General features: G+C 43.9%; 1 protein-coding gene across 2 annotated transcripts in view; it reads left to right on the forward strand.

The window, feature by feature from the left end:
• The first annotated feature begins 262 nt into the window (after nt 1-262).
• The window catches only part of LOC119394001 (Golgi pH regulator), a 51,992-nt gene continuing 34,541 nt past the window's right edge, over nt 263-17,713 (forward strand). For both annotated transcript variants that reach the window (XM_037661214.2, XM_037661215.2), the window contains exons 1-6: nt 263-473; nt 1,174-1,233; nt 2,209-2,312; nt 8,759-8,865; nt 13,505-13,609; nt 16,881-17,001. In XM_037661214.2, coding sequence (XP_037517142.1) covers nt 432-473; nt 1,174-1,233; nt 2,209-2,312; nt 8,759-8,865; nt 13,505-13,609; nt 16,881-17,001 — 539 coding nt within the window. In that variant the 5' untranslated portion in view covers nt 263-431. The remainder of the gene's footprint in view (nt 474-1,173; nt 1,234-2,208; nt 2,313-8,758; nt 8,866-13,504; nt 13,610-16,880; nt 17,002-17,713) is intronic.

The following is a 17,713-nucleotide window of genomic DNA, read 5'->3' on the forward strand; positions in this document are numbered from 1 at the left end:
TGGTTCATGACCCCTTTAACACGTATGCAACGGATCATGTGAGCGTGGCAATGTATTGCAAAGGGCCGCCCACATAAACTGTCATTACTTATGGCACAATTGTTTTCGTTGATCCCAGACTCACGATATCCTTGCCATGGCTTAAAAATGGAGAGAAATTAAAGAAACAATAAATCCTTAAGATGTATGACGTGGCAGCGAGGGAACCGAAACCATAAACCTCGTCTGAAAACGTCGCGAAAGGAGCGGTCGCCTGGCGACACTGGTGTCAACATTGCCGAGATTCGATTGTCTGCATTTGGCTGGCGGTGTTGACGAGCCGAGGAACGTCCGTCAAAATGCGGTGTTTGAGGTTAAGCAAATATACGCGCCCTTGAAAGACGAGATACGACTGCTCTTCACGAAGTTTCGGGTGAATTCGACGCTGAACCATGTCGCTACTAACGGATTTTTTCGTTGTGACCGTGTCGCAAGTACGTCAGCGTTCTTACGTGTCGCTACCGTTTGTCTTACTGATCCTAGTACAGTGCTGAAAAATACGTTGAACCGGCAATGTCACTGGAGCCGTTTCGACAAGAGGGCTTTTCTTCGTCAGGGCAGCGACCCAGGCATCACAGCTGCACGTAGCTTCCGTACCGGCGATTAAAAAGAAAGAAAGAAAGAAAGAAAGAAAAGAAAATGTGTCCATCGTGATTGAGTAAACTATTATTCACTGCGAAAATCGCACTTCAACCTAAGTGGTGTCAACTTGCCACTTCAGTAGCAGCTGTTTCAGTGAAGCTGAGTCAACTCTGTGGTTCTGTATCTGTGGATAAGTTTTAGTTGAAAGAGGCATGTGCATGTGTGTATCGCGTTCATCGGGATTTGTTATTACAGTTTCTTGGTAAATAAGGGCTCCCTTTTATGCGAGGCCAGTAACGGGTGCGCTAAAAGCAAGGAAGCTCGCCAGCAGGTGTAATAAGATTGCACTTCGATCAGCTAGTAAACAGAACTGTGCTTGCAACGTGGAATATGTTTTTAATGCGGCCACCAACGTGCGGATTGATTGCCTGCTTGGTTACCCTCTGTATTGGTGCGTTATTGATACAGACATCAGGCAAGACTGAGTGTTGATATTGATGCTAAACTGGAGCATTACGTTTGGCGTTCAACACTTCAAAACTTACCTTTCAGGTGTTGTTCTTTGCGGGTGGCTGGGTATTCTTTATGAAGAAGCTGTTCAAAGACTATGAGGTAACTTATGCATGCATACAATATAAATTGTTCATAATAACAATGCTAGCATGGCTGTTTGATGATGTAAGCAGAAGTGTAATGCAACATAATCACAACACATGAACATAAAGCTAGTACAGAGTGGTTGTTCATGTGTACAACTGTATCAGCATGTTCCCTGAACGTGGCTCTCTGCTCCATGATTCTGTTATGGGCAAAACAACGGACCGAGCGGCAAAAGTAAATCTCTAGTTTGCCTTGATGCTGACCCACACTGACGTTTCTCCCTTTCTGCTGTTTGATTTGATTATATCTTTGTGCCGGGCTACTTCACCAGGCACTTGTACCTGCACACTGAGAAGTTGAATAATGTTCAATTCGCTTCAGTGCCGTGGACGCCACAGTGACAACTCAACTTACAAAACTTCGATCGCTCACAGTGCAACAAAAGTCACACAAAAACAATATAAATCCTTCCTTTTCTCGAATAAAGCCGGGTAATTTAAAAACTCTTACGAATTTAGCGTGAACTTCTAAAAAAAATGGAGGCATACACCTCTATAAGCAACTTGAGAAGAATGCCATTGTTCTGTGCGCACTTACGGCTGTTTGTTCGCAGAAGTTGACACACATAGATGTTTTTATGAAATGCTGAAGTAATGCCAACATTTCAAATCATTTTCTAAGGCAGAGCGTTGCCTAGCCTGTTTCCACTTCACTGATATGTTTTGTCCACATATGTGGACGCTGGAATACAAAGGGTTAAACCTCAACATAGTTAAATCTCATCATTTTGATTGTCCTTCCACCTTGTCTTAAGTGATTTCTAGCAGGTGCACATGTTAACGAACCAGAATTTCTACTTGTAGTTTAGCGCATAGTTTTTAAGCCTTCGTTTTGAACAGTCTACTCAGTGTTTTACAAGAAAGCATTATGTCCTGTTCCTGTACCGGATATTTTGTGATATTTTGATTTTTGTGTGGTTCCATGCAGGTTCATCATCTGTCTGTACAGCTACTGTTTTCTATAACTTTCTCACTGTCTTGCACAATGTTTGAGTTGATCATATTTGAAATCCTGGGCTTTCTCGATACAAGGTAAACACTGAATTTCTAGCCTGCATTCTCATTTATGCGATCAACATAGCACATAATAGTGAAAGACAAAAACAATCTGATAAAAAAATTCCGAATTGCGTAGAGACGTCAAATAGATTCCTTCCTTGTGATACATTTTATGACAGCAGTATTTGCAAAGACAGAAAAGGTGTACAGTTTTTCATATAACCAGTTTTACAAATAAAACTGCTACACGTGGTATCCCTGTTAACATGGGCCAAGTTAACAAAAATGGGGGTACAAGGACAGAACCAACTGCATGTTGTCATGAGAAGTCTTCCACAAACAGTCTTTGTTATTTGCTAATTAGCTGAAATTGATTAGATGGTTTAGTAACTGTTGGCGTAATGACATAAGTTTGGATGCAAGCGCATTTGAATTTAAAAATGTGCTCAATAGTTTCCAGCCTGCATTTTCTCAGTGGTGTTTGAATGACCAAAGCACTGTGTAGGGCTATGTAAAGATTTTTGACTAGCGCTGGCAAAATGTTTTAGCAAATCGTTCAAAACACTTTATTTGGAAGCATTTTTTGTTTTTGTTAGGCTTTGTATCTTATCAAAACGCACAAACTCCACTGCACAGGTTGTGTTTTTTGTTGCTACTGCGGAAACCACACAATGCCTCTATTTGATGTGAGGCGCAAACTGATAGCATTGTAGACCAGATGCAAGAAGAGACATTTGTCTTTTTTGGCTGATGCCAAATCATCTAACATGCATGTACCAAATGGGAAGGCATTTGCATGTTAGTGATACCTTCTTGAAGCTTCTTGTGAAACTACACACCTACTATACATGACTGAATTTCTGAGTGTACATTTGACTGGTTAGCCCACCTCACACAAGTTGAAAATTTCGAGCACATGTCCATTTAATCAGTCAATTAATCAATCATTGTTTGATTTTTATCAGTAACTATACAGCTGTTTCCATACCAGGTATTCATCCAGTAACAGAAAAACTTGTGTGGCTCCTACTTTAAAATATTGTATTTTATGGAAGACTTAAGCTGACACAGTGTTGCTCTTGTTCTGATACCTCATATCAAGTATTGTAATATCTTGGTCCATCTTAGCTTGGACGCATTGTGCAACACTGTGAAAGATAACACATCACTTAAAGGGACACTAAAGGCAAATAACAATTTATGTCAGAGTGAAAGGTGAATTTTTGAGAGCGCCTAAGACGTCAGTAATATCAACAGCAGTTCTCTACTAATCGAGAAATTCAGGTAAATGTAGGACACGATATGCGCCACCAGTGGGACATTTTACAATGAGCCCGATAACGTCAAAAGTCCCGAGTACAATTAATCACTAGCACTCAAACTACTTATAAAAAAATAACATTCTGTACATTACAAGACGTAATAAAAGGCTGCTTGTGCGTTTCTGTTTCATTTAGGGAAAAAAGAACTTGGAGTTACCAAGGAGAACGGCGCGGGTGGTCTAAAAGTTCTGTTTTTGCCAGGCTGCTTTCCACTCTCGCCGTCGCATCTCAGCGGTAGTTTCGTTATCACGTACTCTTGCGTGTGCTTTGCACGCTCATGAAAGTCGCTCTAACGGAAAGTTCGGCAGAATGCTGCATCCCTGTTATGTTGCCGTGTGCCTGGATGGTGTGCACCGCTTGAGCAACAGCAACAGCAGCTGCAGTAAAGAAACAGACGTGACTCTCCAATGGGTGCCGAAATGGCCGAATGCTGTGCCACTGCGACAGTGTGCTAAACAACCAAGAAATCCGCGTGTGTGCTCGCTGCACTTTCGTGCAGAGGATTACGAGATCAACCACAACTTGGGCAAGGCTTGTAATGTGCTCTTCAGAGCAGAAACCACAGTGTCAGCTGCTGGGCAGTAAAGGCGGGCAACACTGGGCAAGGCAAACGCTATGTCAGGAGGCCCTTTCCAGCTGGGCGATTTGAAGTGCGCTAACGCTGTGTGGACCACTAAAATGTTATTTTCTTTCAAAGTAAGCATTTCCTTGGCACGAAACGAGCACTACGAGGTTTCTGGAACGCTATTTCATCAATCAACGTCGGCTTAACATTTACCTTTAGTGTCCCTTTAGTACGTGTGTCACATGGGCGTTTGGAAGGCCTTCCAACCGATAGTCTAAGGACTCAATGGTCAAGCACGATCTGCTACACAAGGGTTTCAAAGGCCATCGAGTCACTAGTCTATCGAGTCAACGGAGCACCCCACAACTCCATCGAAACATTGGTGACTACTGAGCGACGAAAACGGAAACAGCGCAAACGTGCTCTCTCGTTCACCGTGTGCTCGTACTCACTATTAGAAAGAGAAAAATTTAACCATTATGCTTTAAAAGCAGTATGTGTGAGCTTTATAAAATATTTAATAAAGCATTTTGCTACTGGTCGATTCCACGAAAGATCGAAAAAGGGTGTATATTTGATGTTTCCGATTTTCCTGATAATTTTGTATGTTGTGCACATATGATTCCACAGCACGAAATCGCAGTTCGTTTTCAAATAAAAATTTTTTTCAACACAGCAAAATTCGACAAGTGTCGCCGGTTGACGACGACCATTTTACGAAGAATGCGTTTTCGTAACTTCGGAACCATGCTGGCAGCTACTCAAGCTATATATTACAAATATCTTTCTTTTTGGCGGAAGTAGAAGTAAAGAGGAAATAGCTCTTATCGTTTCATAGAATTCGGAGTAAATTATGTATTTTTAAAAATTCACGAAAAACGCTGCGTTTTTGAAAATCAGTCAAATTTGGGACGCTATGGCTACTTCTGTGAACATCTTAACTTGTTCATATTTGCAGTATGAATAGGCCTTTATGTGAATAATGAACCTCTGCATTTGTATTTCTCTAATAATTTTCAAAGTAGTAAATTTTCATGCTCGAAACACCAAAAAGAGAAAAGTGCTCCTCCATTCAAAAATCTATAATAAAAAAAACCCAATCTCAATTTTGTTCAAAGTCCCCCAAAATGTTCTCAAAGGACTGCAGAATGATATTATGAAAAAACATGTTGCATCATTTTTATTACAACAAAAGCAGAAAATGTCAAACATTGTGTTTCCAGAGCGTGGTGGCTACTGCGCAAAGGACATCTCTAGTAACAAGAAAATACAGTAACACGTCTTATTTCTTTTCCGAGCTTCGCTAGACAACAGTAATGATCTATGGTCGGAAATTGGGAACTGTTTTGTAAAGAAAAAGACCGTTCCAATTAAATGCATTTGCGACACCACTTACATTCCTCGTCGACGGGCAGCACGGACATTTTCATTCCTCTGGATAATTTTTTTTAGTAAATGCGCTTATATAAAAGTAACGAAGCTAAACGCGAAATATGTGTAGCTGAGTCGATCATGCATTATAAGAATGTGAGAAATCGCAAATGGCGGCAGTAGTGAACGGCGAGTACCGCAGTGCAACCTAAGCACAGCAGCCACACGTTGTTTGCCAGGCTTTGTCGCTATGCACGAGAAAAAGCTGGGTTGTCGATTGCGTTGGTTACACGATACATTTTTCACCGATCGTCGCTCTCCCGCCTGGTCTCTGGATCCACACCGTGCGGATCGTGTGGCCCGCGCTACAAGCACTCGTGTAAACGGAGTAGCATGCGTTAGGCGGACAGGTGCAAAGGGCGGCGCGATAGACGCCCGCCTGAGCAGACGACAGTAACGAGTACGGCTGTGCCAGTCAGCCAAACACCACCTGAGATAGAACTTAAGCATCCAAATTGTGCTTCACTTTGATGCGATCACTATCCTACGCTCTGAAGGTGGCTATGGGTAGGCGTTATAGCCATGGCCGAGATTTTGTACGGACTGCCTCATGGTGCACAAAAAGAAAATTCCGCTGCAGCAGAATTTTCGTTACGTAGAAGATATCGGATCGAGACTCTTTTGCGGAGGGTCATGAAGCAGGATGCGCGCTCAATTCAAGAGGGAAACCAGATCTGCCAGCACTCCTTCAAGAGAAAGAAGGATATGCAAAACAAAGCAGATGCAATGCAAACAAAACGTGTTTTGTCCGTGGCCAGAACTGCTGCCACCAATCTTCACGTAATCGATTCTTTTTAAACTCTGCATTGATCACATAAGGTTTGACAACGTACACATTTGGGCCAACAAAAACCACACCTCTTGGCGACCAGAAATTCATTTCCATTCATGAAGAGACCTTGGCTTTTATACCAATCTCTCAATTCTGGCACAGCACATCATGATAAGAGACGCATGGAGGGAATGCGTTCTTTAGCACTCAAGATATGAATTATACTCAACTGAAATAGATGAAAGAAAAGGAGGCTACAACTGAAAGTGCATACTGTGGACTGAGGGATGTCTAACACTGGCGTGAAGTCGCAAACCACGCAAATGCAATTAATTGGAACGGTCTTTTTCTTTACAAAACAGTTCCCAATTTCCGACCATAGATCATTACTGTTGTCTAGCGAAGCTCGGAAAAGAAATAAGACGTGTTACTGTATTTTCTTGTTACTAGAGATGTCCTTTGCGCAGTAGCCACCACGCTCTGGAAACACAATGTTTGACATTTTCTGCTTTTGTTGTAATAAAAATGATGCAACATGTTTTTTCATAATATCATTCTGCAGTCCTTTGAGAACATTTTGGGGGACTTTGAACAAAATTGAGATTGGGTTTTTTTTATTATAGATTTTTGAATGGAGGAGCACTTTTCAATTTTTGATGTTTCGAGCATGAAAATTTACTACTTTGAAAATTATTAGAGAAATACAAATGCAGAGGTTCATTATTCACATAAAGACCTATTCATACTGCAAATATGAACAAGCTAAGATGTTCACAGAAGTAGCCATAGCGTCCCAAATTTGACTGATTTTCAAAAACGCAGCGTTTTTCGTGAATTTTTAAAAATACATAATTTACTCCGAATTCCATGAAACGATAAGAGCTATTTCCTCTTTACTTCTACTTCCGCCAAAAAGAAAGATATTTGTAATATATAGCTTGAGTAGCTGCCAGCATGGTTCCGAAGTTACGAAAACGCATTCTTCGTAAAATGGTCGTCGTCAACCGGCGACACTTGTCGAATTTTGCTGTGTTGAAAAAAATTTTTATTTGAAAACGAACTGCGATTTCGTGCTGTGGAATGATATGTGCACAACATACAAAATTATCAGGAAAATCGGAAACATCAAATATACACCCTTTTTCGATCTTTCGTGGAATCGACCTACTTGAAATGTGTGAATTGCATAACTCTCGAAAACAGCAACATGCTTGTCTTCATCGCGCCGTCTGGCCATGTCTCACTCGCCACAGTTTTGCTGCTCAAGAACTTTAAAACTAAATGCATACCTGCCAAGTCTCCTGGATTACCCGGGAGACTCCCGGATTTTGAACGTTTCTCCCGGTTGTACGGGTCATAGAGAAATCTCCCGGAAATCCAGTTTTTCCCTGCGCGTCCAGTGCTTTGTCTGGCCACATGAGCGAGGTTGTTTGGCCACGTAGTAGAAAGGATTCTTTTTCTTTTTTTTAATGATGGTTGAAAGGTTCACCTCAGTTTAATTGCGCATGAAGTAGCAAGCGACGACAGGCCTCTCGCACGCGGAGCGATGTTATCGCATGTGCCCTTCGCGCGACCATAGCGCGACGGTGACGGCATTTCCGCGTTCGTCCCTAGCGCTAGCGCGCTTTTACTCGCACGTGAAACAGACGATGCGTAAGCGATGTTATCAGTTTGGACTCTGTACAGATCAGCGACAACCGCAAAATCCTGCTGACAGTGTCTATATAATTGCTATCGCAGTACCCCCCCCCCCCCCCCCTTTGAGTATATCTCCCGGATTCCGTTTCTCCAAACTTGGCAGGTATGTAAATGTGTAATCATAACTACGAATAAACTATTTATTGAAATGTTCAAACAAAACAAAAGATTTATTTGTGACTTTAAGTGTATTTATCTTATTTAACTTTTGTTGACATAAATATGAAAGTAAAGATCCGCAGCGCCACACCATTTTTGTGAGAAACAACCTGAACCACTCAATGGCCATTCAAAACTGCCGTGTAGCAGCGCGACAACTCCATCAACTCGATAGAGCTGTGACGTTTCGATGGCCATCGACTGGATGGCTTTTCAAAAGTGCCCATGTGACACAGGTATAAGGCACCTTTGTTTGTGCTCATGTGTGTGAGAGAGGGAGAGCTCATTCTTTCATTACTCTGTTCATGTTTGCTACTCATAACTTTTTTAACCATAAGTACGTACAAACTTGCTCCCAGCCTTATGTCATTCTAACTGACTTGCTTCCTGCAGTGTCTACCTTTGTCTTAATGGGCTATCCTAAAGCAAGCATTGTTGTTTTATCATTGCATTGTGGTTGTGTTATCACACTTGTGTTAGCCATAGTGGGCCGTGCATGCATATGTATTTATCATTATTGTTTATTTTCCAGTTCTCGGTATCTCCACTGGAAGCTTGGATTGTACGCCATTTTGTTTATGCTGATAGTGTTTCTTCCATTTTATATTGGCTATCTTATAATCAGCAATGCACGTTTCGGTGAGTATGCGGCCTCAAACCCATTTGTGCTGTTCTGCGCGCAGAGTGCACAGTGTATCGAAATGCTGCTTTGCCTTGCCCTACTGAACAATGGCGGGGCTTTCTGTGTGCGCGCATGTGTCTGTGTGAGTGTGTGTTTAGTGTTCTGCGACGTCGTTCTCAAACAGTGGGGTGCCTTCGGTGTCACTAATGGTTCTGGGAACTTTGAGGCGACCCCTCGCCACGTGTGAGGCGGCGCCGTGCATGAAGCCACGAACCGCTCCTCCTCCTTGTGCCAGGGCGTGAAGGAAGCCCGGACTTCACGCCTCAGTCCACCTTTATCTGCCCAAGAATTCACACTGCTTTTTTACAGTGTCGAGTGCTCCTTTCAACTTGTTTGTGCCATTGCTTTGTGTCCCTATAACCCAGTCACCAGTTTTAATTTAAAGAAGTGAATTGTATTCGACCTGTTATCTGGCTGGCTAGCTACACACCTTTTCTGATTCCGTTGAAAAAGTCACCGCGAGGCCAGCATCGTAAAAAAGTGAAGTCTTCTCCCATCGGCCGCTAGCATCACATCCGCCGGCAGTGCATACGTCGCTACAGCAAGACCATCGGTTTGCTCAAGACCACTGCGTACTGCAAGGACATGGCATTGCTCCAGGGATGACCTGCTGATGGCACAAAGGGCAACGACAAGGTTCCATGTGTCATTTATCAGCTTCGCTTCGTTGACAACATACGTCCGCTCCGCATGAGACACGTTGTGAAGGAAGCATGCCTATAATGGAACAGTACAAGCTGACAGAGCAGACCTCAGAGAACTGCGCCGCATTAGAACATGAACCTCCGGTGATCAACATTTATCTGCGAAGACTAACTACACTCTCAGCAAAATCTCAATAAAATTATGAAACGAGCTACGAACAGCATCTCCGTAGAACGGACGCTGCATGGGAATGCGTCGAGGTGGCCATCCTCAAGCTATCAAGTGCGCACGAAGAGGCTGTCGACATTATCCCTGTGCAGCTTCGTTCAACAAGCTATGAGCGATATAAAAACATTTCCGATAAGTACACTGCTTTCTTGACTGCTGCGGAGACACAGGCAAGTCGGAAAGAGCTCGATATGCTAAGTGCCATAGACGCGGATCGAGACACTATAGTGAAAGAGATGCTGCGCAAGACTACGGAGCAAGGACGCAATCTCAGAGAGGAAACTGTGTCGAAGCACTCGCTGTCGGTCAGCTCAAGAGCTTTGTCAGTGTCGCGACGCTCTGGTACCTTGACTATGAGCACAGCTGCAGCACAGGCACGTGCGCAGGCAAACGCCGTCAGAGCCAAGGCAGCCTTCAGCCGTAGAGACACTGCGATGCACCTCGAGAAAGAAGATTGATGCAAAACTAGAAATCCTGCATCACGAAAGAGAAGTAGCCGTCGCAGAAGCACAAGCAAATGCTTTGGAGGCAGCTGCGGAGCAGGACGACGGGGAGAGATCACGAGTGATGCCTTCCATTGACCCAACGTTACGGACTGTGAGCTAAATAAACGAACAGGAAGACTTAAGTGTCGGGAGGTTTCAGTCACCTCAGCCATCTGTTGACTCTCTGACAAACCGCAAGGAAAATGACAGCGTGCTTTCAGGAGCTGCTGTAGCTCACAACAGTCCGACAGGCCTTCACGTAATTCAACCTCCGTCTATTCATGAGATAATGCCCGACGGTTCAAACACAGAGCTAGCTGGTATCCTGAAGTGCTTGTGCCGAAGAGATCTTGTTTTGGGTGGCCTCAACAAGTGTGATGACCAACCCGAAAATTATTGCGCCTGGAAAACTTCACTCAGAAGTGTCACACGTGATCTGGGTCTCTCCCCTCAGGAGGAGTTAGATCTGCTTGTGAAGTGGCTCGGCCCAAGGCCTTCGACATAGGCACTAAGGCTCAAATCTGTGCACATGGAAGAGGCAGGTTTGAACACCATGTGGAAGAGGTTAGAAGGCACCTATGGTTGCCCTGAATTGGTGGAGTATTCTTTGCTCAAACGACTCGAAAATTTCTATAGCGTGTCTTACCGGGATGCCTTCAAACTTCAGGAGCTTAGTGACCTTCTCCTTGAACATAAAGTTGCAAAGATGGACCCACATTTGCCAGGTCTCAGGTACCCAGACACTGCAAGAGGAGTGAATGCTAGCGTCGCAAAGCTCCTTCCCGGTCTGCAGGAGAAATGTATGCCGGCAGGTTCAAAATACAAAAAAGAACATCAGACTGCATTCCCACCGTTTTCCTTCTTCTCAGAATTCATAATGAAGGTAGCCGGTATGAGGAACGACCCAAGTTTTAAGCTTTCACGCGATACGTCAGCTGACTTCAGCGCAAGGAAAGAAGAGAAGAACTCTAAAATAAGGCCAAAAGCAACCGTCTCCACAAAGAAAACTGAAATTGACTCCACTTCAGTGAATACATGTCAGGACACTCTCCTAAACGGGCAGCCAGATCATGCAAAGAACTCAGTGGACAAATGGTGCCTCCTCCATAAGAAGCCTCACCCCTTAGAGAAGTGTCGCGCCTTCCGAGAAAAAGCTTGGGAAGAACGAACGGAATTTGTCAGGCAGCAAGGAATCTGCATGTGCTGCTGTTTGTCGCACAGTCACACAAAAGCGCAATGCCAGGCAAACTTGAGGTGCCGCGTATGTGACAGTGGCGACCATGCTACAGCCTCACACGTTGCATAGCCAAGTTCATCACTCTTGAGTGTAACCGCCTCCAACGTGAGCACAGCGGAGAGTTCCGAGAGATGGGTAACATCTACAATTACTCATGGAAACAGGTGCACATGGGCATACAACCCACCACATGCTTCTCATATGGGCGAAGCGTGGGAGCGGATGATTGGCATAACACGCTGTATCCTTGACTCTGTGCTCATTCAGAACCAGCACCATCACCTTACGCACGACATGCTTGCGACCTTCATGGCAGAAGTGTCCGCCATCATCAATGCCAGGCCCTTAGTCTCCATGTCATATGACCCCGAAGATCCCTATCTTCTCAATCCAGCAACTCGCCTGACACAAAAACTGGAACAACATGTCAGCTCCTGGAAAACTGGACACAGGCAACCTATACAAGCAGCACTGGCAACAAGTGCAGGGCCTTGCTAATGGTTTCTGGAAGCGCTGGCGCACTGCCTTCCTCTCAACTTTGCAGGAACGGCACGAGTGGCAACAAGCAATGCCTAACCTAAAGAAAGGCGATGTCATCTCTTTAAAAGAAAGATAGTCAGGCCGCCCACAGCGACTGGCCTGTGGGAGTCGTGACACAGAAGTTTTCCTTGCATGGATCCAAGGGTGCGAAAGATAGAGGTCAAGGCAGTTCGGAATGGAGCTGTGAAGCCGTTTTGCAGACCTGTCACGGAGGTTGTGCTTCTTGTGTCGCCATGATCTACAGTTACAGTGGTGTACAACGGGAGCCGACACCAGACGGGGAGTGTTCTGCACGCAGAGCGCACAGTGTATCGGAAGCGCTGCCTGCCTTGCCCTACTGAACAGGGGCGGGGCTTTGTGTGTGTGCATGCGTGTGTGTGAGTGTGTGTTTAGTGTTGTGTGCAAAGCCGTTCTCGAACAGCGGGGTCCCTTTGGTGTTGCTAATGGTTCCTGGAACTTTGGGGCGACCCCTCGCTTGTGTGAGGTGATGCCGCGCTTGAAGCGACGAACTGCTCCTTCTCCTCCTTGTGCCGGGGCGCGAAGAAGGCCCAGACTTCACGCCTCAGTCCGCCTTATCTGCCCGAGAATTCGCACCACTTTTTTACGGTGTCGAGTGCTCTTTTCAGCTTGTTTGTGCCATTGCTTTGTACCCCTATAACCCAGTCACCTAATTAAAAGTTTTGGTTTAAAGAAGTCAGTTGTATTTGACCCGTTGTCTGGCTGGCTAGCAACACGCTTCTTCTGATTCTGTTAGAAAAGTCACTGTGAGGCCAGCATATGTGCGTTTTTCGTTTTCTTACCTGTGTATGTAAGAGACATTAATTGTGTAAATTTGGTAAAAGCTGCTTGACTAGATTCTATAGTAGCTGTCAATGCAGAATTTAACTTGAGGGCAATAAGACACTACTATAATGTGTACACAACACCATTTCTGGCAGTGTATATAATCATTGAGTAGGTCAATCAATCAGTCACTTAGTCAGTGACTCAGTTAATGAATAATTTTCATTTCACCATTTACTACATACACAAATTTTTGCACGTGGCATTCAGCCAGCAACAGAGGAACTCGTGTAGTTGCCTTGTAAGCATAAACACTATAGTTTGTAGAGGAAACCTTTGGGCAATATGTTACTTTATTTGACTATATGTTAGTTTACCAATATGTTTGGTGAAAAGTTACTCATGCACATCTGTTTAAAGCAACCACACTTAATCGAGCCTCTCATTCACCAAATAACTGTGCAGCCCGCATTGAGGTGCTAATTTGTTGATGGCACAGCTAACAGCTGTGCCACGGCAGGTGGTCTAGTAAGATTAGGTGTAATTTATTCTGTACCATGGACATTTAGATACAATGTATTCTTTACAATATACATTAATGTGTTGTATTTAATTGTACCTTGACAGTGAAAGTTATTTATGGCTGTTAATCTATTGCTGTTTCATGCTTATGCGTAGTGCGAGCAAGGCTTGTCAAACCGCTTGCACTTGGCGCATGGGTGGTGTTCATCTATTTATTCTGGAAGATTGGTGACCCGTTCCCAATCCTAAGCCCAAAACACGGTATGCCTCCTCTTTTTTAATTTCACCTTCTCACTTACTTCTTGGCTATAATTAAGGTTCTGCATATCAGGAAACATCTAATAAAATCTAAAAAATGTACCCTGCTAAAAAAAGTTTGCAGCTTGGAATCCTCCAAGAATCTCTGAATGTCAAGATGCTCATTTTCACTGACAAAATTTGTACCATGATGACATTCACAGAAAAACGGAAGTGTCAGAAATGCATTCTTTGTAGCAAACTCATGCAACCTGCCGATCAAGCTAACGTTCTTAAGCAAAAAAAAAAGCACGGTCTACTCTCTTGCACGATGTGTCTGGTAATCTTTGTGCACACATCAACAGCATGCTTGATATTCGGGATGAGGAGAAGTACCGTGAAGTCATTACGTTTTCTGAAAGAACTGTGGTGCTGTCACATAAAAGCAGAGTCATGACTCTCACTACACCCGCGAGTCTTTATGACACTTTGCTGAGGTTGTTAATTCAAAACTGAGAAAGGTGCTTGCGGAAGTATTTTACATGTGCAGTTACCAACAGTTCTTTCTAGAGCACTGAATTATTGCACTGTGTTGCAGCAAAATCCATTTCTCAACATTGCTGACCAGATTGAGGAGCAATGCTTGTGACCATTGGAAGCCACTGGGTGGTCAGGCAGCACAGAAAACTCAGCGTGGCTCCTGAAACTCAGTAGTTCTCACATTATTATTCTTTTTCACTCTGCAGCCATGTGCTAGAGTGCTCCAGACTATAGGCCACTCTCTAGACCATAGGTTGTCAGAATAAATGGAACTCACTTGTGTGCACCCTCAAAATAGTATATTTTTTGCTTAGGGCTTACCCTTGCTTAGACTTACTCATAGTCTACTCAGGCGGACTCACTCAGACACTCACGATTGGTCCAAGTCTGAATTAGCTTGAGCAGGTTCATTTGTTAGTGAGGTTGCCGGGTTTTGCTCTAGACGGAAGTGTGAATGCTTGTACGTGTGAGCTCATTTTTGACCTCTTGTTAACAGTGCATTAAACTGCCTTGCTCCAAGACTGTTCTCAGAAGCACATATGTATGCTGTTAAAAATCATTCAGCTTTAGCTTACTGAATAACGACATGGCTGAAATTGCCCCACCTTTGATATACTGTGCTCACTCTACTGGCCTTTCATGTTTCTAGGGCAATTGTTGAAACATTGTTCTCAGTAGATGATCTTAGATTGTTCGTGCACATAATTGTTCACTGAATTCTGGGTTATCAGGGTCTTAACAGCTGGGTTGGTGGTGCCATGTTGTGTTGCAGAGTAACATGAATTTGTGTGCATTTATTTATTGATGATCTTGACAGCGATGGTTATTTACTGCTGCTTGCCTATTCGTGTTGTGTACTCAATGCACACAACACATAATCTTGTTTCGCAGATTCATGCCCATGCATAACGCAGAGCTGTTGCAGTAACCGACTGTATTTGCAGTAAACAACTTGGAAAATGCAGAACACTAACTTTATCGTGCACAAATTTGCAACGGCATTTCCCTCTCACGTCCTTGTTAGGGAAACAGAAGACCCAGAAAAGAGAAGCAAGCATTACTTGCCTCATACCCTGAAGGACAGATAACCAGTGGTCATTTGGAGTGATGAAATGGATACCAAGAAATGGCAAATATATAGCCAGGGATGGCAGTCTTAGATGGGACGATAAAATTAAGGCATTTCCAGGCATAAAATGAATCGGCTCATGCAGGACAGGGCAAATTGGAGGTCATTGGGAAAGGCCTTTGTCCTGCAGTGGACATCAAAATGGGCTGCTGCTGGTGACGATCACTCCCAGTTTTAGTGGCACAAAGGGCTGTGCATTTCCATATGAAACAGCTCAGCAACTGCAATGAGGTCGATGCACTTAACTGAGAAGTTTTGGTAGTAGCCATCATGCTCCATGCTCGTCTTTTGTGTGCACGCTCCGAGACTGGTTTAACAGGGCTGGTTTAACAGTGACAACTAACTTGAGCTTGGAAGTCCCGTGTACTTCTTTTTTATGCATTTGTGCCGCATTCTTCATGAGTTCCTTTTTCATACAGGTATCCCATTTAACGTAGGATAACCATCATTGTTCAAGAATACAGTAGATGAAACAAGTTAACTAGTTATCCAGAAAATAAACTACATCCTATTTACACTGGACAACTTCCAAATACCAGCACTAGTGAGCACTCAGTAATAAGGCAGAAACAATTAGTATTGGACAATACAAAAACGTTGTTATGTTACTATAGTTAATGAAGTGATCAGATAGAAAAAAAAAGTGATATCCCAAATGCAAACAATCTTAGCATGTGGCCGGCTATCTCCTCTTGTCTTTGTTTTTTACATTTTGTCTCCACACTGCATCATCACTTATCCTTGTCGGTTCAATTATTACATCTCTTAAGGCCCTTGCTAATGCTAACTGGGACAAAAGGCAAATACTATAAGTAATCAAAGCATGATGTATTAAAGAATTAGTTTTCTTTAGCTACTTTGGTCACCTTGGGAGGACGTCGACTTATCGTGTACAACAAAAAAGGGGGAGAGTTTAAAGAGTGGAGAGAAAAAAAGTGCAGGTCGGAGAGCAGAAGGAAACTCAGGCACCTCGTTGGTTGGTGTGCATGCGGGTGATATCACGCACTGGGGAAGGAGGTGATGAGGTAGGCAGCTGCTAGCTGCGAGTGCCCCATCTGCAACAAACAATGCATCTGCATAGAGCGCAGCCACTTGGTTAATGTCCTAGAATGACAGAAAGTAGAGCTAGTTGTTACGGATTCATGATAAAAGAAAGTAGGTGTGCAAACATGGACACAAGAGACGAGAGCAAGACAACACAAACATGTTTGTGTTGTCTTCGTCACAAGTGAAGTGTTTACGTCGTCTTCACATATGTGAAGACATCAAGACAACACAAATATGTTTGTGTTCTTTTGGTCTCTTCACTTGTGTCTGTGTTTGCACGCCTACCTTCTTTTATGATGGTTGATAGCCTTTGCAACAAAGTTGCAGCCACAGGCATGGGTGTTGCTACAGCACTCTTACTGGGGTGATATGGTTACAAGATATACTGTACCATGTTGTCATTTGGCATTGTGAATGGCACAGAGGCTGCCACTTCGTGTTTATGCTGACGGGCCCATTAGGCTTTGTGTTTCACAGACGGAATGAGGGTAGGCTGCAAATGATGCAAGAAACTATCGCCGACGATGACTATTTTCTTTGATGGTTCCTGCCACAATTTCTTTTGCCGGTTCCTCTCAGGCATACTCTCGATTGAGCAAGTCATCAGCCGCGTAGGCGTTGTTGGCGTCACACTCATGGCTGTACTGTCTGGATTCGGTGCGGTCAACTACCCGTACACCTCTATGGCCTACTTTATGAGGTGAGTGGCAGCTGAAATCGTACATAGAGCTAAGCACAAGCATGTGCTGTTATTAGAAATGGCGTTCATTGTACAGTCGTCAGCAACCTTAACTCGAACGCTCCACTGCGTGGCCTGGACTGGTTTGACTGATGCCAGCCGCGAAGCGCTGGGCGCTGTTGCCAAGATAATAGCTCGGTATGCTTGGATAGTATGCTGGCATGCTTTGGTAAAATCTCGGCAACAGAACCAAAAGCTACGCGGCGCTGGCATTGATCAAACCGTTTCAGGACACGCTGCAGAGCGTTGAGTTGAGCTTGCTGACGACTGTACATTCGAACATGAATATATAGAACCTGAAGGGGACCACAATATAATTTGGTATATTGGTAATCCACTGTGGATAGATATTGGGTCCAGGGAGAACCCACTTTACTGCAGAACAGTTAGTTGTTTTCACTGCTACTATGCTTAACAGCATTACGCAGCTGTATAACGGTGAAGCTTGCTGAAGTGAATATGCCATCATGCAAGTAAGACCCTTACTGCATGAGTCATCCATATTTTAAAACACGCAGCTTGCCAACATGATTGCCAGCACCCCTCCACAGTGGGTCCTGGAGGGGTGCTGTGTGGCTCTGGCAGGAACTGCAGACTTCGACCAGCCGGGCCAGTTGTGCATGCGCTTCTTGACAGGGATTAGCAGATGGCTCACACCTTTCAAGTGAAGCAC

The sequence above is a fragment of the Rhipicephalus sanguineus genome, chromosome 5 (assembly GCF_013339695.2).
Source record: "Rhipicephalus sanguineus isolate Rsan-2018 chromosome 5, BIME_Rsan_1.4, whole genome shotgun sequence".
In the NCBI taxonomy this organism is placed as follows: domain Eukaryota; kingdom Metazoa; phylum Arthropoda; class Arachnida; order Ixodida; family Ixodidae; genus Rhipicephalus; species Rhipicephalus sanguineus.